Below are 25,867 nucleotides of genomic sequence, written 5' to 3'. Positions count from 1 at the left end.
ATTTGGGATGCTCTTTGCCGGTTAAACTCTGGGTCACATTCTTCACGATCCCTGTGGTCGCTGACAAATTTGTCCTGAAAAATGGGCTTGGAAAACAGCAGCAGAAACAATGGTGACAAGATCATCCAAAGGGGCTTTAAGCAGCCTGAGAGGCACTTTGTGCGGGACTGCAGTGCCTCGCTTTGAAAATGGGAAATAATGCATAGAAAGAAAGGGTCAAGGGCAGAGGAGCATAGGAGAGGGTGAGGAAGATGGCATGAGGGGAAACCAGATAGCGATCGAAGGGTAGACACATGGCCGACCACAAGAGGGGAGCCACCACACTAGCGGGAAAGCTAGCACCAGGACGTACAACCGAGAGGGGGTCGAGGTGCGTCTTCTGCAGAGGAGAGCGCGCCTGGCAACAGGAAGGGTACACAACACCAACAGGAGGATAGCCAAGGGAGTAAACGGGGGCAGGGGAGTAGGGACAATAATAGGAAGGGGGGCGAGGACAAATGGGGGGAGGGGGGGGAAGAATCATTGGGGATATATTGGGACAAGGTTAGTAAGGGCATTAAGGTGGCTACAACAGGCCACACGTGGTGACTTGGAACACAAAGGCACCGCAAGCAGCCACTTTGGAGGGTCCCCAAACAAAAGGAAACCCCGGAGTGCAGGGGATCACCCACATGGCCTACACATAGTTGGCCGCCATATTGGATGGCCCTGAATCAAACAGAAACCCTGGTGGGGGCCCATCCTTATGGTGACAACGGTGACCGTGACAATTTTACATGGTTCCCTGGCGCCCGAATGAAGAGAAACACTGGAGTGCAGGGGCGCATTCACAAGGTAAGTATGGTTGATCCCACAGGAGTGGGGGAGGGGAGGGGGAGACAAAAAACCCACATCAGGATAGTATTATGGGCCAGGGTTTAGAGAACCCCACAACTTTGAAAAGATTGCCCACTCTGCAGGTGTGATGCAACAGCAATCTACAGTACTTTTAAATTAAAACACTGTTTATTAATGAAACCAGTTAACACTTTATAAACCTACAGTAAACATCTTAACAACTATGAACACCAATAAATCCACCAAAGAATACAGTACTCTCCACGTAACTCTTAATCTTTCCTTGCAACATCCATAAGACAAAAAGAACCCTTTTTACAGAAAGACATCAGGTTTAACTTCACGACTGAGAACAGTTACCATTTTGAAATCACCAAATGAACATCCATAAGCTTGCAGAGATTCATACACATCTTGCTGTGACTGCAGCTTCTCCAAATCTAAAAAGAAACTAAACTGACCCTGTAGCTGCAAGCCCAAAGTGAAAGTAAAAGCAGACAGACAGCCCAGCTCCACCCACACTCTGACAGCACTGATAAATTCACATTTCTTAAAGGTACCTCCACTACAGCTATTTTATAAACCTCCATTTCTAAAAGGTACTCTCACATGACAATAGTCACTTGGAATGTCCGGGGATTTAACGGCCTAGTGAAAACACCAACGGTTATGCGCACCTAATAAGCATGAAAGCTGGCATAGTCTTCCCCAAGAGACACACCTGAGGGAGAAGAACCAACTGTGGGTAAGAAACGTTTGGTTGCGACACAGCTACCATTCCTGCTCCGGGATGAGAGCCGGGTTGGGGGGGGGGGGGGGGGGGGGGGGGGGTAGCCATATTGTTAAATAAGATGACGGTGTTTGGACAAAGAACAAAGAAAAGTACAGCACAGGAACAGGCCCTTTGGCCCTCCAAGCCTGTGCCGACCATGCTGCCCGTCTAAACCAAAATCTTCTGCACTTCCGGGGTTCGTATCCCTCTATTCCCATCCTATTCATGTATTTGTCAAGATGCCCCTTAAACGTCACTATCGTCCCTGCTTGCAGCGAAATCCAGGCACCCACTACCCTTTGTGTAAAAAACATGCCTCGTACATCTCCTCTAGACCTTACCCTCACATCTTAAACCTATGCCCCCTAGTAACTGAACCCTCTACTTTGGGAAAAAGCCTCTGACTATCCACTCTGTCTATGCCCCATATAATTTGTAGACCTCTATCAGGTCATCCCTCAACCTCTGTCGTTCCAGTGAGAACAAACCGAGTTTATTCAACCTCTCCTCATAGCTAATGCCCTCCATTCCAGGCAACATCCTGGGAAATCTCTTCTGCACCCTCTCTAAAGCCTCGACATCCTTCTGGTAGTGTGGCGACCAGAATTGAACACTATACTCCAAGTGTGGCCTAATTAAGGTTCTATACAGCTGCAACATGACTTGCCAATTTTTATACTCAATGCCCCAGCCAATGAAGGCAAGCATGCCGTATGCCTTCTTGATTACCTTCTCCACCTGCGTTGCCCCTTTCAGTGACCTATGGACCTGTACACCTAGATCTCTCTGACTGTCTATACTCTTGAAGGTTCTACTGATGGTGTTTACTGAGACAAGGATGGTTACAGACCCAGGGGGACAGTACGTCATGGTCACTGGTGTTCTGGACAGGGCACCAGTGGTCCTCGTGAACCTGTACGTGTCCAACTGGGATGACATGGAGTTTATAAAGAAGACCATGGCGGAAATCCCTGACTTCGACACACACCAATTTGTCAAGAGGGTGAACTTTAACTGTGTACAGGACCGACGGACGCACAGGTTGAATCCCAAAACAGGGAGGACCTCTAATATGGTGAAAGAACGCGGCATATTTGTGGAGCAGATTGGGGCAGTGGATGCATGGTGGTTCACCAAGCCAGGGGAGAAAGAGTTCTCCTTCTTCTCCCAGGTACATAATGTGTACACTCTGGATTGACTTCTTTGTACTGGGGAAATCAGTGCTTCCAGCCACAGTACGAGCGGAATTCTCCGTGATCGTGATCTCCGATCACGCTCCACATTACATGGTTGTGGGGTTGTAGACGTGTTGTTACCAACACCCCCCATGTAGGAACATGGCCCTCCTTGCTGACAAGGCTTGTAACAAGAAAATATCACAGGCCATATTACTACTAACCGGAATTGGGAGGCACTGAAGGCTGTGATCAGCGGTGAAATTATTGCTGAAAAAGCATGGAGAGCTAGGGAGGAGAGGGCGGCTAGGCAACAACTAGTCGATTCCATACTGAAGGTAGACCCACAATATTCTGAGGCCCCCACTATCGAGCACCAACTCCGCCGGGCATGGGGGACCCTGCACGAGCACGGAGACAAAGCCAGCCGCCTGCTGGCTCACCAGCTGAAAAAACAGGCAGCCAGGAAGAAAATAGCCCTGATTAGAGATTGCATAAGCAAACTAGAAATGGAACCGGGAAAGGTCAATGATGCATGCGAGATCTTCTAACGGGAGTTGTACACCACCTAACCCCCGGATGGGACTTGGGGATGAAACAGTTCCCTGATGGACTGGACATACCAGTTGTGAAGAAGGATAGGAAATGGGGCCTGGAAGCACCACTAGAACCGGGAGAAGTCATGGAGAGCATCAACTCCATGCAGGCGGGGAAGGAGCCTGGGCCAGATGGATTCCCAACGGGGTTTTACAAAGAATTTGCGGCATCACTGGCCCCGCATTTGCGGGAGATGTTCATGGGCTTTCTGGTGAGGGGCACCGTGCCGCCTATGCTAGCACTAGCCTCAATCTCGCTTATACTCAAAATGGCCAAATACCTACCAGATCGCAAGTCCTATAGACCCATTTTGTTGCTAAATGTAGATGCTTAAATACTGGATAAAATCCTAGCCAGGCGACTGGAGAACTGCGTTCCAGAGGTAGTGGCAGAAGACCAGATGGCTTTGTCAAAGGTAGACAGCTAACACCGAACATCAGGCGCCTGCTGAACGTGATAATGACCCCCCTCTGGGAGAGAACACCAGAGGTGATCATCTCCCTGGACCAGAAAAGGTGTTCAACACAGTTGGAGGTACTGGGACAGTTTGGGCTTGGAACGGGGTTCACCAACTGAATGTGACTCCTGTACAGCGCTCCCATGGCAAGGGTATGGATGAACACCACCAGCTCTAAGTACTTCCAGTTGCACAGAGGCACAAGGCAGGGATGCCCGCCGTTCCTGCTGCTGTTGGCCCGAGCGATCAAACTACTAATAATAATAATCTTTATTAGTGTCACAAGTAGGCTTACATTAACACTGCAATTAAGTTACTATGAAAATCCCATAGCGATCTAGCGATCGCACACAGAGTTTTGCTCTATGTGGATAACCTGCTCTACTATGTCGCAGACCCACAAAGCAGCATGGAGGGAACCAGGGTGCTCTTGAAAGAGTTTGGAACCTTCTCAGGCTACAAACTCAACCTGAGCAAAAGTGAGATCTACGTGGTGAACCCACAAGGGGGAGGGACAGAGCTGGAGGGACTACCATTTAAACAGGCCCAAAACAAATTCTGCTACCTGGGGATCCAAATTGCCCATGAATGGGCATGGATCCACAGTGAAACCTGACCCGCCAGGTGGAGGAAGTTAAAAAGTACCTACAGAAGTGGGACATACACCCACACTCCCTGACTAGGATGGTGCAGACGATCAAGATGAACATACTGCCCAGGTTCATCTTCCTGTTCAGATCCATACTAATCTGCATCTCCAAGGCCTTTTTCAACTCAGTGGAAAAAATGAACCATAGGTTTGCGCCAGCCAATATCGATGCCACCTTCGAAGGTGGAGACAGGATGGGGGTGGGGGGGGGTGGGGGGGGGGGGGGGGGGGGGGGGACTTTGACAGTTCGGCACTTCTACAGAGACAACAGACTGACAACACTTGAGGAACTAACAGAGAAGTTCCAACTGATTGGGGAAAACAAATTAAGATACATGCAAGTCAAAAACTTCTTACTTAGGGAAACAAAGACGTACCCACAGCCACCGCAAAATTCATTATTAGAGGACCTACTGGAGGCGGACACCCTAGGGAAAGGAAACTGCAGGACCTGTATGGCAACCACTGGGAAGGGCAGGGTCTCCACTGGACAAAACAAGGGGAAAATGGGAGGAGGACCGATGGTTTGAAATAGGGTGGGAACTCTGGAGCGAAGCACTGTACATGGTCAACCCCACCTCCTCTTGCATGAGGCTAAGCCTAATGCAGGTGAAAGCAGGACACAGAGCCCAGTTAACCAGAACCCGAATGAGCAGATTCTTCCCGGAGGTGGTTGACAAATGTGAACGGTGTCAAGGAGGCCCAGCCAACCAAGGCCATATGTTTTGGTCATGCCTCAGATTTGTCGGGTTTTGGACAGCCTTTTTGAGGTTGTGGGGATGAAAAGGAGCCATGCCTGAGGGTGGCAGTCTTCGGAGTATCAGAGCAGTCTGAACTCTTTATGGGGAGGAATACCGACATCTTTACCTTTGCCTCCCTAATTGCCCACCGGAGAATCCTGCTCAGCTGACGACCACCAACACCACCCAAAGCTGCTGAATTTCTATCTGACCTATTGGAATTTCTCCAAATGGAGAAAATTAAAATCATCATCCGGGGGTCGGAAGAGGACTGCTACAAAATGTGGCAGCCATTCACCAATCTGTTCCAAGATCTGTTTGTAGACTAAAGCCAATAAATCAGAGGGAGGGGAGATCCCCAGAAGAACCCCAGACACAAACATAAGAGGGTGGGGATGAGGGGGGTGGGGGGGGAGAGGGGTGGAGTGGAGCAGGGGGGAAGGAGGGAGGGAAGAAACAAAGAGGCACAGAACCCAACTAGTCCTAACACAAAACAGTATACGTAGCACCATGCCACCCCAACAGGTCCAGGTCCAGTTAGCAAGAAGGGGAAGGGAATCAGGAGGAAAGGGGGGAGTTGAGATCAGAGGCCTCGCCAACTAGGCACTTGCTGAGAAATATAAATTGTAACTAATGTATATGGTGAATGGCACCTGATGCGTACAGTTTCTGTGTATGTTCACGTTCATCTTTGTCATCCCTTATAAAAACATTTTAAAAAATGTTTCAGGCCAGTGGTAACTCCCAGGGTGCTGATGATGAGGGATTCAAGGATGGTAATACAATAGAATGTCAAGGGGAGATGATTAAGTTATTGGGTATGGTCATTACCTGGCACGTGTCGCATGAATGTTACTTACCACTGTAGAAACCTAACTTGACCGTCTGAAGCATCTTGGGATACATGACATAAAGTCTTAAAGGGTCTCATTCAGAATTTGCTTTCTGTTACCTCATTAATTCAGTTGGCAGACAGATGGCCCTTTGTAAATTGATTACACTGTCTTGAATTTAATCGATCTCTTGACGAGATCAGTTTGTATGGTGACACACACACACCATTGTTCAATAACAGTACCATCGGAGCCAGTGACGTCAGTCGATTAGCATGGCCTTTGTATTGCTAACGTATATTCATCTCTGTAGAATTACTGCAGTTTACACTGACGTCATCTGATCACCCCATCTTTGTATCGGAATTGTACCTTTGTCTCTGTGTAAGCCAACTGAAAGGCTCAGCAATTACCAATGTATCACCTGTGGGGGGGAATGGGTTTCTTTTGTGTATAAAGATGTCTACGCCCTCATGTTCCTCAGAGTGTGCCTGCTGCGACCCTTGATTCCAGCAGCCTCTCTCCTTGTGACAAGGAAAATCATTTAACTTTAATTGTGTTGTTATCTGTTACGCCTCTTTCAGTCTAAAAGTCTTACTCGGGTGTTAAAGATTTTGATACCGCTTATCAGTTCAAGTGTTGTCCAGGACAAGTGTTGTCCAGGACTTGCTGCATATGGATACATTCAGTGTCTGAGGAGTTGCAAATGGTATGGCACACGATGCAATCATCAGCAAACATCCCCACTTCTGAGGAATAGTCATTGAAGTAGCAACTGAAAATAGTTACGCCTAGGGCACTACCCAGAAGAATTCCTACAGTGCTGTTCTTAGGCTGAAAGGTTTGGTTGCCAACTAGCACAACCATCTTCCTTTATGCTAGGTACGACTTCAACAAGTGAAGAATTTTCTCACTGATTCTATTGATTTCAATTTTGCCAGATGTCAATCCCAAATGCCACACTCAATCAAAGGCACATTGATGTCATGAGCAAACACTCTCATCTCACCTCCTGAGTTCAGTTCTTATTTGTATGTTTGGACCAAGGTTGGAATGAAGCCAGGAGCAAGGACACCCTGGCAGAAGACTGACTGAGCATCCATGAGCAGTTTTGTTGTGCAAGTGATGTACCATAGTACTATAAAAGAAACCTTCCATCACTTTGCTGATGATTTTTTAAAAATTCATTTATCACAGGATGTGTGCTTAGTTGGCTAGGCCTGTGTTGCCCATCCCTAATTACCCTTGAGAAGGTGGTGGTGAGCTGCCTTCTTGAACCGCTGTAGTCCACGTGCTATCAGGGAGAGAGTTCCAGCATTTTGACCCAGTGATAATGAAGGAATGGTGATATATTTCCAAGTCAGGGTGGTGAGTGACTTGAAGGGAATCTCCCAGCGGTAGTGTGCCCATGTATCTGCTGATTTGTCCTTCTAGTGGTCGTGAGTTTGGAAGGTGCCACCTGAGGAGCCTTAGTGAGTTCCTGCAATGCATCTTGTCGAAGGTGCACACTGTTGCTACAGTGTGTTGGCGACAGAGGGAGTGAATGCTTGTGGAAGAGGTAGCCCAGACTCCTGACGAGAACAATAGTGACACTGTGCTCAGGTGCCCTCCCCAGATCCACACACTTACCCTCTGGTTGCGGGGATATCTCCAGTGTCTGACTGTTAGCTGCTGCCTCAGTGGTGCTGATGCCTCCAAGATTCAGGCAAAGTGTCCAGGCCTCATAGTTTGATTGGAATGCTAGGCAGTAACACTTATCTGACACATGGCATGTGTACCCACATAAATGCACTTGGGAGCTGTGAAGTACTCACATAACTGACAATGCCATTTCCTTATTAGCAGTAGTCTTCCACTGTACAGCTAGGGACTGCTCACAGTCAAATGAAGTAAGAAGTATTACAACAGCAGGTTAAAGTCCAACAGGTCTATTTGGATTCCAAGTGATTCCAAATAAACCTGTTGGACTTTAACCTGGCGTTGTAAGACTTCTTACTGTACCGAATGGACGCCGGCATCTCCACATCAAGCCAAAAGGAGTTAAAGTGATCTTCAGCATATAACCAAGAACAGGGCTCTGTCTTGGAAGTATTTGGTAAGACAGACAGGCAGCAGCTATAGTTTCTCCTGTTAGGAGTATACAAAATATTGGAGAATGGCTTGTGGACCCCACAGATGCTAAGCCCCTCACCTCCTGCCCAGGGACGAATACGACAAATGATGCCCAGTCCCCCCAACCAGGCCGATCACCCCAGGTTCCCCAGCCCCAGGTTGTTCCCACCCTCCCTCCCCACGAGCACTGAGGCATCAGCTCCAATGCTCCGGGGCTGCATGCCGGACATTGGAAATGGCTACTCAATGCCTCGGTCCCCTTCAGCAGCCATTGCGCCAACTTTCCGATTTTAAAAAGAAGTGCTAAATAATGCCCAACATTGGGGAGCCAGACGATTACTGGGAGGCCATTAGATTGGACTTACCTTTCGCCTAATGAGATGGAGATTGTTCTTAATTGGTGTCAATGATCTTTTCATCACGTTTTGACCATGAGCTGTCCGGTTAGATGGCGAATCGTCCCAATGGTGGATCCTGATTTTGGCCTCTCCCGCCATTTAGCCGGCGTACCCGATCTGCGCTGAGCGCAACCCGGCCATTAAATTGTGCGCAAGGTCTTCAGGGAGGTGTAGTATAAGTGTCTGGCACATACTGTGTTAACAGGGGACTGGGTACAGTACCGCCCACACAATGGTGTAAGAGAACAGATGACTCACACCTAGTGGTCAGTCTAGTGTTAGGTAGAGCCATGTGCAGAAGCAAGCATGAAGACAGCTCAGAGCTTAACACTTTACTGTATATATGTATACAGCTCTTGTAGTTAATAAAACATATAGTTAACCTACATAGGACTACAAAGACTTTGTTAAGACCTACCAAACAGTATCAAACACCCTACAACACTAGCTAGCAGTGTGGGATGAAAATGAGAAATAAACTAGCACACAAAAAGCATTCAACTCTCTTCAAACAGACACCAAAGGCATCACATTGATCTACTGGACAAAGTGCCCAAGAGTAGACATCAAAATTCCTACACAGTTATGTCCCCACTGTTTTACTTTTCAATGGACCATTTGCACAATCATGCCAATTTAACTTTAATGAATTAGCTAATCGATAATACTGGTAAATTATCTTTAGGTTAGAAGAACCTACCTCTTTGTTATCTGTTAGTGATGCTTGAGTGCAACCTGCATAGCATGCAGAAAAGTAAAGAATTTGATCTATACCACAGACTGGATTGTAGTGAGAACGGATGCAATTACATTTCTCATTGCAGGATGCCAACAATTTGAACTGCTCTCCAGTGTTGTTCCTGTGGGACAATATGTGGAAAATAAATTAGATAATGCTTCTCCCAGTCCATATAAAATCACAGGGGGATGAAGTTCTGTTCCTTCAGTGATTATTTGTGAAGTATTACCATCCTTAAGGTGATCTTCATGCTATTGATATTGATTTTTCTATTAACTGTAAAGCATAGCACCCAAAATGAACAATCAACATTACTTAGATTTTACAGGTTGCTGCTTAATGACAATCAACATTGGTCTCATTTGTATGCCAGGTTGTTTTGGAATTATACTGGAGCACCAAGGAGAAAATGCCCTTTCCTGGACACACCTCCCATCCCTGCCTGTGACAAAAATTACAGTCCAGAGTCTTGAAACTTACTTGTCCGTGAATTGAATTATCTGCACTGAATATAAAGCACTAAAGAGTAGAGTACAGCCCAACAATGCTCGGCACAACATCGAGGGCCGAAGGGCCTGTTCTGTGCTGCACTGTTCTATGTTCTATGTTCTAAGAAATTTCTCTCCTAGTGACTCAGCTCATTTTTCCTTCGCTCGAAGGTGCGTAGATACAAAATCTTAGCAAACAAGGAGTATCTTAGACATCAATGCTGCATGTAACCATAGCATTTTAATATCTTATAGTTTAGGACTATACTCGGTGTCAAGTTAAGCCATTTTCTCTATTAAGAAATGCTATATTCTCAATGGGAGGAAGCTTCAATTGTTCGCCTTAAATGTATGTTTTACTCGCCTTTGGCGGCACGGAGTCACCGTGGTTAGCACTGCTGCCTCACAGCGGCAGGGACCCGGGTTTGGTTCTGACCTCGGGTGACTGTATGGAGTTTGCACTTTCTCCCCGTGTCTGCGTGAGTTTCCTCCGGGTGCTCTGGGTTCCTCCCACAGTCCAAAGATATGCAGGTCAGGTGGATTGGCCGTGCTAAATTGCCCCTTCGTGGCCAAAGGGTTAGGTGGGGTTACTGGGTTAGGGGGATAGGATGGAGGTGTGGGCTGAAGGAGGGTGCTCTTTCCAATTGCTGATGCAGACTCGATGGCCAAATGGCCTCCTTCTGCATTGTAAATTCTATGATTCTATGTGCTTGATTAATCTAATTGAATTTTTTGATGACATAACAAAGGAGGTCGATGAAGGAAATGCAATTGATATTCTCCACCAATTTTAAGAAAGCGTTTGAGGGCCAGTGAATAAATATTGGTTTAAGGACAGAAGTCAGCGATTGTGGTAAATGTTTGTCTCTCAGACTGAAGGATGATGTTTCCCAATAGTCAGTGCTAGGATCAGTGCTTTTTTGACATGTATAAGCGACTTGGATATTGGAATACTAATGAAAATTTTGAAATTTACGGTGATCTCAAATTTTTAAATGTGGCAGTGAGGGTGATGCAATCAACTACAACAGAACATACATAGGCTGAGCAGAATGGGAGACAAATGGCACATGAATTTAACAGATGTGAGGTTTTGATAGAAGGAATAGGGAGAGACAATGTAGACTCAATGGCACAGTTCTAAAGAGTTTGCATGGACAGATAGATCATGGGCTCATGTACATAGATATACAGAGATAACAATTAGCAAAACATATCAGATCTTGGGCAGCATAAATATAGGCATCGAGTACAAAAGTAGTTAAGCGATGTTGAATCTTTATGAAGCTCTGGTTAGGCCACAGCTAGAGTATTGTTTTCAGTTTTAGGGCAAGATTCTCTGGTGGCGGGAGGCAGCAGGCGGCTCACCGTTGGCCAGCAGCAGAATCTTATGGTCCCAATGCTGTCAATGAAATTTGCCACTGAATCCACCCCATGCCACGGGGAAACCCGTGGTGGGGTTCATCCTCAGTGGGGCCGGAAGATCCCACCGGCCTGAAAAGCCAGAAGATCTTGCCCCCAGTCACCATCCCTTTCGGAAGAATATGTGGACCTTAGAAGGTGCAGAGGAAATGTTCTAGATTGATTCCAGAGATCAGGGATTTTAGCTACAAGATTAAGTTGGAGAAATTGCGGATGTTCTCTTTGAAGCAAAGGGGAGATTATTAAAAGTGTACAAGATTATGGTAGGTTAGTTAATGAAAAGCTGTTCCCAGTTGTTGATGGTACAAGGAATAGGGAACACAGATGCAGGGAGTATATGAGGAATAACTGTTTATGCAGAGAGTGATAATCCCTGGAACTCATTGCCTATGAGGGTGGTGGAGTCAGAGACGATTGATGATTTCAATCGAAAAGGGGGCACGGTGGCATAATGGTTAGCACTGCTGCCGCATAGCACCAGGGACCCGGGTTCAATTCTGGCCTCGGGTCACTGTGTGGAGTTTGCACTTCCTCCCCGTGTCTGCGTAGATTTCCTCCAGATGCTCCTGTTTCCTCCCACAGTCCAAAGATGTGCAGGTTAGGTGGATTGGCCATTCTAAATTGCCCCTTAGTGTCCAAAAGATTAGACTGGATTAGGGGATAGGGTGTGGGTGTAGGCCTGAGCCTAGTTGGAGTGCTCTTTCCAAGGGCCGGTGCGAACTCAATGGACCGAATAGCCTCCTTCTGCACTGTAGGGATTCTATGAAAATTGAATTGACACATGAGGGAAATAAATTTACAGGAGCAGAGGAATGGTCTGGCTTGGATTTCCCGACTGAGAGCCAGCATGGACTCAATGAGCCAAATGGCCTCCTCATGTGCTTTAATTACTTTATGATCCTGAGGCTAATAGCCTGTCATATGACTTGAAATTGACAGCAATACCTGTCATGCCTGTACACAGTGCCATAATAATTGTTTTCAATGTTAATGGCATTACAGCTTCTATCACATGGCTGGTTATGCACACAAGCTGCTATTTTATAGTGAGTGAATGCTTCAAAAAACCTGCTTAAAGTGTGTACGCAGTTCCGATACAGGCCATGAGATGATCCTGCTGAGTTTTTTGTGAAAATAATTTACAGCCTGTTTCAGTTTTTCCAGCATTAGCTAGTGAGGTTGTTTTACAGTTACCCCTTTGTTCACTTTAATGCGCCTTTAAGCATTATATTATTGATTTTCTTTTCCCCTCCTTTCTGGTTTAATTACCCCATTCTGCTGCTTTTCTTGATGATTCTCAATGTCTCTGATATGCCAACACAGCCCACTAATCCGTATGTTATAATTGGATCACTTGTCTGGGATCCTCTTTGATGAATGTTTTCACACCAACACCTCTAATGCCACTTTTTGACTGCTCTGCAATTCGTTGTTAGGCTGTTTGTCGCCACCGCCAGCAGTCCTCACAACCTCCAGTTTTAAAGCCAAATGACAGCTTGGTCAGTGTCCAGCTGCTGCAAACAGTTTGTGGACTATGGGTGAATGGAAGACAGTTAACTTACGATGGACCAGAAAATGACACAACTGGGTCACAGGACGACAAACAGATCATACAGAGATTGAAGAACGGGAAAATTGAAATTGGGAGACAGACGTAGCAAGAGAGGCTGTGGAACAAAGAAACCGGTCGAGAAACAGAGGGAGACAGATACTGGGACTGCAGAGAAAGACAACGACTGGAAGAAAAAAGGAACTTGAATTGTGAGACAGATAAAGATACAGTTTGGGGTTACAAAGACAGATTTGGGGAACAAACAGAGATTAAGAATAGAAACACTGTATTATGGGCCAGGGTTTAGAGAACACCAAAGTATATCATGGAGTTCACCTGCCCCACAACTTTTAATAAATTGTGGTTATGGGGAGCACAAGGACCCACTTTACAGGTGTGATGCAACAGAGATCTAAAGTATGTTTAAACAAAAGCAATGTTTATTCTATGAATCCAGATAACATTTTATAAACATACAGTAAACATCTTATCAACTACCAACACTGATAATCCCCACCAATACAATACTCTATAGGTAACCCTTAATAATTTTCCTCACAACATCCATAAGTCAAAAACTCTTTTTAACAAAGACAGTAGGTTTGCATTCCTTACAGAAACAGGTATTACTTTGAAATCATGAAGTGATCTGGAGACATTATTTAGTAGGCAGAGAGAGAGAGAAAACACCACCTTGGTTTGAATGCAGCTCCCCAACTGAAAATGAAACTAAACCTCAGAGCCAAAAATCAGCTTCCAGCTCAAACTGAAAGTAAAAAGCCAGAAACACAGCTCAGCTCCGCCCACACAATGACATCACTGCAGCTATGTGATAAACACACTTTTCTTAAAGGGACCCTCACAGGACAACCAAGATAGAGAGATCGAGGGATTGTAGGAGAGAAATTTGACAAAGAAATGCCCATTGTTACCATATAATAAATGCCAGATTAGTGTACGAAAATAAAGTACAGATAATAAATCTGCGGCAGTCTTCTGTTCCAACTGCACTTATAGCTTCACTTTCCATCATTGTTGCTTATCTATTTACATATCGCACTATAATTTTCATTGGTGTCTTGATTGCAGTGTCCTCCTGGATTAGTGTTTCACCCCTGCAGCTGACTGTTCTACCCCTCTTCCCCCTTCTTCTTTTAACAGCCGAGGATGCTTTGCATGGCCTCTCTTCATTCTCCAAGTAAAGCTGTATTCCTAGGGAAATGCCTACTAATGGAAGCATATCTTTGAGAACTGGTTTGTGCAGAGTGAGCAAAAAGACTTACACAATCTGCCACACCAATTCCTGTGGAACTTTGCCAAGTTCAATAACTTCAGAAAGCCCCAAACACTTGTTGCATTGTCGCAGCAGCAGAAAACATTAATTGGCAGCTGACATGCAAGTAGTTGATGATTCCTTTTAATACCACCAGGTGGGGTTTCCTTCCTACTGCTGAATGTACATTCTACTGCATGAGGCTAAGAGTGACCATCCAGGCAAGCATTGGGCCTTTCCATGATAAAATGATGTCATTAATGCGCATTTGAGGTCCCCTGTACAAAATCGGGTTGATCTGAATGCAGCTGAAGGTGGGATTGAAATTCAAAACTTGTTCACTGGCATGCTGCCTTGGCACGCTCAGCAGCTATCCACATTTAACTGAGGTTGAAGGCCCAATGCCAGATGTGCCCAGTCTAGCCATTCAGGTGGATGGATTATCCTGTTGAAAGAGATTTCTAAAGCAGGGAGATTTGAGATGGGCAGATAGATTTCTGATGGAAAAGAAGGGTTTTCAGCAGGAGGCCAATCACTCAGGGTGTTCAGGAAGCAATTCCACTCTCTCAATTTGGAAAGGGTGAGTGACCAGAGGCAGCAAATCATGAAGGCCATTGTCTAGTATTCTGGCAGAAGTCATGACGCCTGCATTCACCCCCGGGTCACGACCTACACATTGAAAAATCCTGACGTAAAGGAGCCATTCCCAGGCAACAGGCCAGTCATCATCCCTTCCCAAAAGACTGCAAGCACTTCCTGGAGGATGAGTAACCACCCCGACCGCTACACTGTGTCACAGGCCCCAGGTCCACGCCGACCGGGTGACTCTGAAGCTCAATGTACTTAGGGCAGCACGGTAGCACAAGTGGCTATCACTGTGGCTTCACAGCGGCAGGGTTCCAAGTTTGATTCCCCGCTGGGTCACTGTCTGTGCGGAGTCTGCACGTTCTCTCCATGTCTGTGTTGGTTTCGTCCGGGTGCTCCGGTTTCCTCCCACAGTCCAAAGACGTGCAGGTTAGGTGAATTGGCCACATTAGGAGGGGTTATTAGGTTGTGTGGATAGGGTGGAAGTGAGGGGTTTAGTGGGTCAATGCAGACTCGATGGGCTGAATGGCTTCCTTCTGCACTGTATGTTCTATGTTAAGCTCTATGTTAATGAACACCCCACTGAGATGGAGTTCGACACTGTGGTGGTGGTCTCTGTCACCAGCCACAGCACGTTCATGGCAATCCGGATCAGCCTCCAGTTGCTGGAAATCAGGAACACGAAGCCCAGCTAGCCACTTATACTGGGGAATGTTTGCCAATCAAGGGCACTGCCAATGAGCCCGATGTGTATAGGGATCCATCCGTGTGCCTACCATCGCTGGTAGTGCGCGGCAACAGGCCGAGCCTATTTGGGCACAATTGGCTGCGACTGGATTGGCAGATGTACCCCCATGGGCCAGAAGGGGTTCTGGCAAAATTTCCGTAAACATTTTCCAAAGACCTCGGGAAATGAAGGGAGCAGTGACTACAATCAACATGGATGAGAACGGTTAGGATGGTATTTCCGAACCCACCCTGTGCTGTACGCACTGCGACTCAAGGTCGACTGGGAGTTGGACCGGTTGCAGCAATTGGGCATCATGCGCCCCATCCATTTCACGGATTGTGGTGCCATAATGAAGCCCAATGGGTTGGTGCGACTATGTGGCGACTATTTGGATGACCATTAACCGGGTGTCCTGTCTCGACTGTTACCCAGTCCCTCAGATCAAAGATCTTTATGCCCGGCTCTAGCAGGGGCAAGACATTTCCGAAGTTGGACATGAGTCACAATTACCGACAGCTGAAGATGTGGGGTAATAAGATGAATACAGAACTGGCTCAGTCACAGAAAGCAGAAGGTAGCAGTAGAAGGGTGTTTTTCTGAATGGAAGGTTGTGACTAGTGGTGTTCCACAGGGATCTCTACTGGAGCCTCTGTTATTTGTAGCGTACATAAACGATTTGGAGGAAAATGTAGCTGGTCTGATTAGTTAGTCAGTCACCAGGGAGCAGGTCCATGGAGCAAAATTTAGAGGAGATGACACGGCTGTTTTTTTGCGCAGAGGATGGTGAGTACCTGGAACGCATTACCAGGGTAGGTTGCAGAAGCAGATACATTAACGGCATTCAAAAGGCATCTTGACAAACACATGGATAGGATGGGTACAGAGGGATATTGCACAGAAAAGTGCTGAGGGTTTTGGCAAAGGTTGGTATCAGAGGATGGTGAGCAGGCTTGGAGGGCTGAAGGGCCTGTCCTGTGCTGTATTATTCTTTGTTTGCTGCTCGACCCAGGGATCACGGAAGTATGTAATAATCAACACACATTGGAGTCTGTACAAATACACTTGTTTGCCTTTTGGAGTCTCCTCGGCCTGTGCCATTTTCAAGCATGTCATGGGGAATATACTACGTTGATTGCCATGAGTGGCCATTTACCTGGATGACATCCTCATCACAGGATCCTCAAACATGAAGTACATGGAGATCCTCACCAAGGTCCTCAAGCAGTTTGGGATCTGTCTCTGGAGAGAGAAGTGTGTCTTTTATGTGCCTGAGGTCACGTATTTAGGCTACCGGGAAGACTATAAGGGCCTCCATCCAGTGGAGGACAAGGTGCGGGAAATCCGCCAGTCCCTATCTCTTGTGACCCCACGGAGCTCCGCTCTTTCCTAGGTCCGGTGAACTACGATGGAAAATTCATTCCCCGGATGGCCATGTTGCTCAATTCATTCCACCGTCATATGGTGTTTGAACAGTACTGGCACACCGCATGCCCGATGGCTTGGAGAGGCCAATTGCCTTTGCATCCCGCACACTTGTGGATGCCGATCGAAACTACTTGCAGGTGGGAAAGGAAGGTTTGGCCTTCGTATTTGTGGTGCGAACATTCCAACAATACGTCCATGGACGCACATTCATTTTCTTTTAGACAAGCATTTTATTTAGGCATTTATGGTTTTATAACAACAAAAGTTAGAACTACAAATGTAAACATAATTCATATGAACATAACATAAGAACATAAGAACTAGGAGCAGGAGTAGGCCATCTGGTCCCTCGAGCCTGCTCCGCCATTCAATGAGATCATGGCTGATCTTTTGTGGACTCAGCTCCACTTTACGGCCCGAACACCATAACCCTTAATCCCTTTATTCTTCAAAAAACTATCTATCTTTACCTTAAAAACATGTAATGAAGGACCCTCAACTGCTTCACTGGGCAAGGAATTCCATAGATTCACAACCCTTTGGGTGAAGAAGTTCCTCCTAAACTCAGTCCTAAATCTACTTCCCCTTCTACAACCTGCCTGCATCTATCCTATCTATTCCCTTCATAATTTTAAATGTTTCTATAAGATCCCCCCTCATCCTTCTAAATTCCAACGAGTACAGTCCCAGTCTACTCAACCTCTCCTCATAATCCAACCCCTTCAGCTCTGGGATTAACCTAGTGAATCTCTTCTGCACACCCTCCAGTGCCAGTACGTCCTTTCTCAAGTAAGGAGACCAAAACTGAACACAATACTCCAGGTGTGGCCTCACTAACACCTTATACAATTGCAACATAACCTCCCTAGTCTTAAACTCCATCCGTCTAGCAATGAAGGACACAATTCCATTTGCCTTCTTAATCACCTGTTGCACCTGTAAACCAACTTTCTGTGACTCATGCACTAGCGCACCCAGGTCTCTCTGCACATTCAGTGCGTAACACCACCCCCTACAAACACCCATACCCCGCCAACATAGCTTACTGATCTCGCACTGATCCCGCCTAAATTGAGCTAAACTAAACTGAACTAACTCCCCCTGCACCCCTTATTCCCTAGCACCCACCCACTTATTGTATTTGTGAACAGTTTAGTTTTCCCTGAAGAAGTCGATAAACGGCTGCCACCTCCGGACGAACCCTACCATTGATCCTAACATGGCATACTTAATTTTCTCAAGCCTGAGAAACCCAGCATAATCACTAACCCATACCCCTGATAAGATCCTTCTCCAGGCTACCAATGAGGCAAAGGCTCAAACATCAGCCTCTCCCGCCCCCTGGACTCCTGGGTCTTCTGACACTCCAAAGATCGCCACTTCTGAACTCGGCACCACCCTCATTTTTAGCACCGTGGGCATGACACCAGCAAATGAGGCTTGGGTCCCCTGAGCTTCGGACATGTCCAAAACATGTGGACATGATTTGCGGGCCCTCCTGCACCTCTCACACACCTGTCCTCTTCCCCAGGAAACCTGCTCATCCGGGCCACCGCCATGTGTGCCCGGTGAATCACCTTGAACTGAGCCTGGCACATGATGAGGATGTGCTGACTCTGCACAGGGCATCCTCCCACCTGCCTCTAGCTAATCTTCACACCTGCGCTTTACCTCCCCTATCTGGGTTCCCTCCCATTCCATGAGCTCTTTATAAATTTCCGATACGTTCCCTTCCCCCACTCCCTTGTCCTGTATCCCCTGCGGCGGTAGAAGCGAAAGGTCGAAACCTGCCTTCGCACAAAGTCCCTCACCTGCAGATAGCGAAACCCATTCCCACCCGGCAATTCAAACTCCTCCTCCAGATCCGGCAAACAAGGAAAGCTCCCATCAGTAAACAGATCTCCCAGTCTCTCAATATCTGCTCTTTGCCACCTCCGAAACCCCCCATCCAACCTCCCCGGGACAAACCGCTGATTACCACAAATTGAAGCCCGCACTGATGCTCGCTCCACTCCCATATGCTTCCGCCACTGCCTCCAAACTCTCAGAGCCGCCACCACCACTGGGCTTGTGCAGTATCAGGCCGGCGAGAATGGCAGAGGCACCATTACCAGTGCTCCTAAACTTGTGCCCCAACGTGATGACACCTCCACCCACTCCCACACCGACCACTGCCCCATTTCCTGATCATAGCTATATTTGCGGCCCAGTTGTAATTCCCAAAGTTCGGTAGGGCTAACCACCCCCCCCCCCCCCCCCCCCCCCCCCCCCCTCCCCCCTCAGCTCCGCACCAACAGTATTCTCATTACTCACGGGTTTTACCGCCCATACAAACCCAGAATTCACCGTATTAACCCACTTTAAACATCTGCATAATCTCTCCCATTCTCCCTAACAGGTCAGAAATATACAGGAGTAGGCCATCCGCATACAACAAGACCCTGTGCTCCACGCACCCCTGGACTAGCCCCTTCCAGTCCTTTGACGCTCTCAGTGCCATCGCCAATTCCTCTATAGACAAGGCAAACAACAGTGGGGAGAGTGGATATCCTTACCTCGTCCCCCGGCTCAGTCTGAAATATTCCAAAGTCACCCAGTTCATCCGCTAGGCACCTGATACAGCAACCAGACCCAATCTACAAAACTCTGCCCAAACCCAAACCACATCAGGACCTCCCACTTCCACTCCACCAGGTCGAAGGCCTTCTCCTCGTCCATAGCAATCACCACCTCCATCACATGACATTCAAGAGCCTTCTAACGTTGGCCGTGAACTGCCTCCCTTTGACAAATCCTGCCTGGTCCTTCCCTATCACCCCTGAAACGCAATCCTCTATCCTCAAGGCCAAAACCTTGGCCAGCAATTTGGCGTCAACATTTAGTAGGGAGATTGGTCTGTATGATCCGCGTTGTTCTGGGTCCTTCTCCCGCTTCAGGATCAATGAGATTGAAGCCTGTGACATTGTTGGAGGAAGAACACCCGGCTCCCTTGCATTATTAAATGCCCTCACCAGCAGTGGAGCCAGCACCCCAGAAAACCTCTTACAAAATTCCACTGGGTATTCGTCTGGTCCCAAGGCCTTGCCATATTGCATGGCCTCCAATTCCTCTACTATTTCCACAATCCTGATCGGGGCTCCCAGCCTTCCCACCAACCCTTCCTCCACCGTCGGAAATTCCATACCCTCCAAGAATTGCCTCATCCCCTCCATCCCAGCTGGGGGCTCCGACTCATACAGCCGACTGTAAAATTCCTTGAACACGCTGTTCACCCCCGCTGGGTCCAAAATTATGTTTCCCCCTCTATCCTTCACTCTTGCTATCTCCCTGGCCACCTCTTTATTCCTGAGTTGCTGTGCCAGCGTCCTACTGGCCTTCTCCCCCTTCTCACCTTCCTCAACTGCCCCACTGCCTTCACTGTGGATAGCAGACCAAACTCGATCTGCAGCTTCTGCCGCATCCTCAACAACACTGCCTCCGGGGCTTCCGAGTACCTTCTATCCACCTGGAGGATCTCCCTAACCAGTGTATCCATCTCTTCCAGCTCCATCTTCTCCCTATAAGCCCATACCAAAATCAGCTCCCCCCTAACTACTGCCTTCAGTGCCTCCGATACCGTTGCTGCCAAAACCTCCCGTGTCATTTATCCTCACCCACCCGCACACCTCCTCATGTGCTAACAGTCCTACATCCAATCTCCATTGTGGGCGCTGACCCCCATCCTTGCTCACTCGCAAATCCACCCAGTGTGGGGCATGGTCCAACACAATAATTGCCAAATACTTGGCATCCACCACCCCCGCCAGCAAAGCCCTGCTCAAAATGAAAAAATCTATCCGGGAGTACACTTTGTATACATGGGCGAAAAAAGAAAATTCCTTCGCTCTTGGTCATCCGAACCTCCATGGATCTACCCCTCATCTGTTCCATAAATCTCTTTACTTCCTTTGCTGCTGATGGCACCCTCCCTGTCCTCGAACTCGATTAATCCAATCTCGGATCTATAATGTATTAAAGTACCCCCGCCAAGATCAGCCTATGTGAGTCCAAGTCCGGATCCTCCCCAACACCCGCCTCATAAACTCCACATTGTTCCAGTTTGGGTGATAAATATTCACTAATACCACCGGCATCCCCTCCAGCTCCCCGTCACCATACGTACCTACCCCCCCCCAACCGAGTCTGCCACTATGCTACCTACCTCAAATGACACACACTTATTGATCAAGATCACTACCCTCCCAGCCCCCCCCATGCCCCACTCCCACACCCTCCCCTCAGCATGCCCCCCTCCCCCCGCTCCCCGCCCTGCCAATCAACCATAACCCTTCTTAATCCAGCCTGCAGCCCGTGTCCCGTGCCTCCTCAGGACCGTCCTCGGGCGCCCACCATCATCGACCCACAATTTGTCTCCAAGCCCCAGTCCCTCCCCGTCAGAACAATTCCCCCCTCCCTCCCCCCATAACAAAATAACAATCCCAATCCTCCTCAACAAACTGATCATCTGCTCGCCCAACCATTGCACTTCCGTGAGCTAGCCTGCCCAGCTAGCCTCGTAGCCCCCACCCGTGGCGCCAAGCATCCTACCCCCCACTGATCTCCCCCCCGCCTCTCGAACATACATATACAAAACATCACAATTCCTAACAAACACAAAGAAGAAAATTCCACCCACCATCCCCCATTAATAACAAAGTTAACCTGAAAACAAAACGGAGCAACACAACAACAGCCCCAAACCTAGTGCAAAACAATACATACAAAACCAAAAAGAGAAAAAAAATTTAGCAGCATATCAAAAATACAACTACTTGTCCCCGAGTTCAATGTCCTCCATCACCTGCCAGTCCCCTGTGCTTTACAAAATTCATCGCCTCGTCTGGCAATTCAAAATAATGTTCCTGGCTCTCATAAGTGACCCACAAACGCTCTGGGTACAGCATGCCGAACTTCACCTCCTTCTTAAAGAGGGCCGATTTCACCTGATTGAAACTCACCCTTTTGGCCAGTTCTGCATCCAAGTCCTGGTAAAACTGCAGCTCGTTGCCTTCCCATATGCAGCTCCTCATCTGCCTGGCCCACCTCAAGATCTGTTCCTTGGCCAGGAACCGGTGCATTCATACCACCATCGCCCTCGGCGGCTCATTCCTCAGCGGCTTCCTCACAGCGCACTGTGCGCCCTGTCCACCTCCAAGGGTTGAGCAAACGCACCTTACCCAAGCAGCTTCTCGAACATACGCGCCACATATGCCCCTGCGTCCGATCCCTAGCTGCCCTCCGGGAGGCCAACAATCTTCAGGTTCTGCCTGTGCAACCTGTTCTCCAAATCCTCCACTTTCTCTTTCAGCCTCTTCTGGTGGTCCATTATCAGCCCCATCTCCGCCGCCATCGCGGCTAGCTGGTCATCGTGCTCAGCAACCACCTCTTCCACCTTCTGAATCGTCTGGCCCTAGGCTTCCAATCTCTGCTCCACACGGTCAATCCCTGCCTTAATCGGATTCAGGTTTCTTTTCTTTGCTGAGCAAAGCTCTTCTGGGGAAAGTCCACCAACTGGTCCATTGACCACTGGACCGGCAGTTTTGGTCCCTGACCCTCTGCCATATTCTCCTGTGCTGCAGACACCACTCCCTTCTTCGACCAACGTTCTCTCCTTTTCAGACCACTTCTGGTCCACAAATCCATACGCTGATGGGGAATCCTTCTCCTCTACTACACCAGTCTCCTGTTTTGTCGATCAAATCCACCGCTACTCAGGGAAAAATGTCCCATAGGTGCACCACGAGCGGGAGCTACCAAATAAGCGACAACTCAATCTTTGGTCACCACTGGAGGTCCCATGGATGCGCATTCATGATATACACGAACCACAAGCCCCTGCTGGGGTTGCTTAAAGTAGACCGAGTGATCCTGCCAATCATGTCTGCTTGGGTCCACCGATCGGCGTTGCTGCTTGCTGCTACAATTATATGCCCTGAAACATCGTCCAGGCACAAGGATTCTGCATGCAGATGCATTAAGCCACCTGCCCCTCTCCACAAAGCCGGCAGCACCCAACATGGAGGCGATAGCCATCCACCACTCCTTAGACACCCCGCCGGTGATGCCCACTCTAAGTGCCTGGAGATACACTGGGTTCCAGACGAGCCAGCACCTCTCCCCCGCCCCAACGGCAGCCCACATTGGCGGAATGGCACACTGGTGCAGGGCACCGTGTGAGAGAGAGAATGAGAGAGCGAGAATGAGAGACAAAGAGTGGAGAGAGAGAGAGAACTCCCCTACCCCTCACTAGCACTGGAAATAGAATAATAAAAATACAATTCCCCAACAATAAAACAAAACCAACATCAACAAGCAGTATACATAACCGCTCTGTCATTCTCACAATTCTGGCGTCTGGTCTCCGGACACCATCTAGCCGAAAACTGTAAAAGTGAGTCCGTTCTCCTCCACTTTCAGCCTGGCAGCAGGCCAGCCAAAATCCACCCCATGCTCTACTCCCAGCCGATAAGCAGAAAGGGAACCAGTAACAAGTATGAGTCCAGGCACAGCAGCTGCAAGCTCTCTCCTCTCTCCCCCCTGCAAGCAATTGGCAGCAGCAAGAGGCTCCTCTTCCCCTCCATCCAACCAGTCATAGCACCGTTCTCTCTTGCCATAGTCCAAGTTCCCGCTGCCCCCGGTAGCCCCACATCGGTGGAAAGGCACCTAAATGAGGAGCACGGGCCACCAGAAAAGGACACATCGGTGCAGGGCATAGTGCGGGCACCCCCCTCCCAAGAGGGGGCACAGAGCAATCCAAAACAGTTCCTTTAAACAAACCACTAGCTGTAAGGCCAGCGTACAGTGACCTCTCCCCCAACCCCTTCCAAACCCTACCAATAGTAGCCCCACATTGGTGGCAAGGTGCCCAAACGAGCAGCACATGCCACCGGAGAAGGACACACTGATACAGGGCATGGTGGAAGAGAGAGAGAGGACTCCCTTTACAAAACAAAACAGAAAAATACAAAGCAACTACAAGAAATCCAACAAACAATTAAATACAAGGCAAAACAGCCAGCACTCATGTAAAGTCATTAATTTTCTTGAAGCACTGCATCCAGTGTTTCAAAGGCTTGATGGCTGGCATTTAGCTCCACAGCTATCTGGTCCCCCTGCCTTTTGACCATGTGCCTAATGGACCGCCTTCCCCCTGCGAATACAGGACACCTTCTCCACCAAGATCTTCAGTCCAGCATCTGAAAACTTTGGAGCCAAAGCTGCCCTGATGTGCTGTCTATCCTTCACTCTTACCCCATTTAGATTCTCTCCAACCCTGATTTCTAGCACCTGCTTCAGCCACAATGTACCTCCCCTTTCCATATTTGCATGCTGGCTTTAACCAGTGCAAGCCATTTTAAAGTGATGTTAGCTACTCATGATATTAACTTCCTGCCGAGCTGTCCAGCAAACTAACAATGCAGCATGTGCAAATTGGAAACAAAGCCCAATCAAATGCCCAAACAGCTCAAAGTCGGTAAGCTGCCTGCATTGCAGTCAATGGACAGGGTTTAATCATGCCTCTCAATCCCTGGGTCTGGTTTTGTGGGCTATCCAATTTGACCCCCCACCATCCCAACTTTCTTCAAAATCTCTGTCTCTCCTCATTTAATTATTACTTTCCAATTATGTTTCTCACCTGACCCTCAGGCATAATCCTAACTCTCTGCATGCAACACCAGGGAAAGTTGACTAGTTACATTATTTATACCAAATGCTGAAAATAATAGTCTCACAGCTTCTATTAGAAATTTGCACATTGTAATAATCACACAGGTATTTCAGAAAAAATGGCAAACCTAATGTAATTTGATTTTTACTTACACATTATAGCCCTGGTTGACTCCAGCAAATGGATGATTTGAACATTGAGCAAGAATGAAAACAAAGGAAAAAAAGAGTGAAATAGCACTTGAGGCTGCGGCCAGTTTCAACACATTTCGACAATGGAGCTTCAACTTGGAAATGATGAGCCCACCAATAATTTGACCAATGAAAGCTCCAGGGATAAGAACTGCACCTTAAAAGTAAAGATTAGAACAAATTATATAATTGTTAGAGCGCATGATTCATTGAAGAGATCTGTGTATTTTCTGGAGCAATTATTATTTACAGCCAGCACGGAAGATCTCTTCGTACAATAAGATACAAAAACATACAATATTTAATTTACAAAATCACTCACAATTTACAGACCTTATGACTGTTCGAAAAGTAAACTATCAGAATAGCTTTTAAAAAGGTCCGCATCATTTATTACATATAAAGCAATTATCTGACAGTGAATTGGAAGAGTGATACTTTGCATTTGGAAACATTTTTGTACCTAAATGTATCTTATGGCTTTTGACAATAGGTAATGTCAAATTATTTATCAAACAGCAAACACAAATAATAACATTCTGTATGCTCAGTTGGTTGGGAGCATTCATCGGCCCTCATCTCATCCCAGATGATTCTGTAAAACTTCAGTAAAGCTACATTAACAGATTCAACCGTAAGCTTGTTGTAAGAGACATTTTGCTCAGCAAGATCCACCTTAAGTCTGTTACTGTCATGCGTACTACCTGTGAAACGGGTTTGACCACAGGGCGCGGGAATGACAATTTAATGCAAAATCTTGGGGTGGTCACAGGAATTATCATTGTTTTTAAGTTTGATTGTTTCTAATAAGTGTGAGGAGCTCATTAACAGATTTGTCACTACAATTGTTACCATCTGATCAGTTGCCTCTGCCATTTTCCTTCCTTTCACCAGCCCACCAGGCCAAATGTCCCTTCACGCTCCACCCTACTTAGCCCTGAACTCACATCTTCATCTTGGCGGGAATTCTCCAGCCATTAAGATTCTCTGTTCCTGCCGGCAGCGCACCCCTGCCTATGGGTTTCCCTGCGGCATGGTTTGGCCTCAATGGTAAATCCTAGTGACAAGGTGCGGGAGTAGAGAATTCCAACGCCAGCGAATGGCGTGACGCTGCACATAGTTGAAGGGCTGGAGAATCCAGCCTCTAGTTTCTATTGTATTTCCCATCATGCACCCCTCCAAGC

At 47.5% G+C, this 25,867-nt stretch overlaps 1 protein-coding gene across 1 annotated transcript in view; it reads right to left on the bottom strand.

Annotated features, from left to right (window-relative positions):
• The window catches only part of LOC119970485 (solute carrier organic anion transporter family member 4C1-like), a 265,140-nt gene that overhangs the window by 73,688 nt on the left and 165,585 nt on the right, over window positions 1-25,867 (bottom strand). Inside the window, exons 8-9 of the mRNA XM_038805185.1 lie at window positions 24,645-24,840; window positions 9,271-9,430 (exon numbers count right to left, since the gene is read on the bottom strand). Of these exons, the coding sequence (XP_038661113.1) occupies window positions 9,271-9,430; window positions 24,645-24,840 (356 nt within the window). The remainder of the gene's footprint in view (window positions 1-9,270; window positions 9,431-24,644; window positions 24,841-25,867) is intronic.

Source organism: Scyliorhinus canicula, chromosome 8, assembly GCF_902713615.1.
Source record: "Scyliorhinus canicula chromosome 8, sScyCan1.1, whole genome shotgun sequence".
NCBI lineage: Eukaryota > Metazoa > Chordata > Chondrichthyes > Carcharhiniformes > Scyliorhinidae > Scyliorhinus > Scyliorhinus canicula.
The sequence above is the reverse complement of the archived record's forward strand: the minus strand, read 5'-3'. Positions and strand labels throughout refer to the sequence as shown.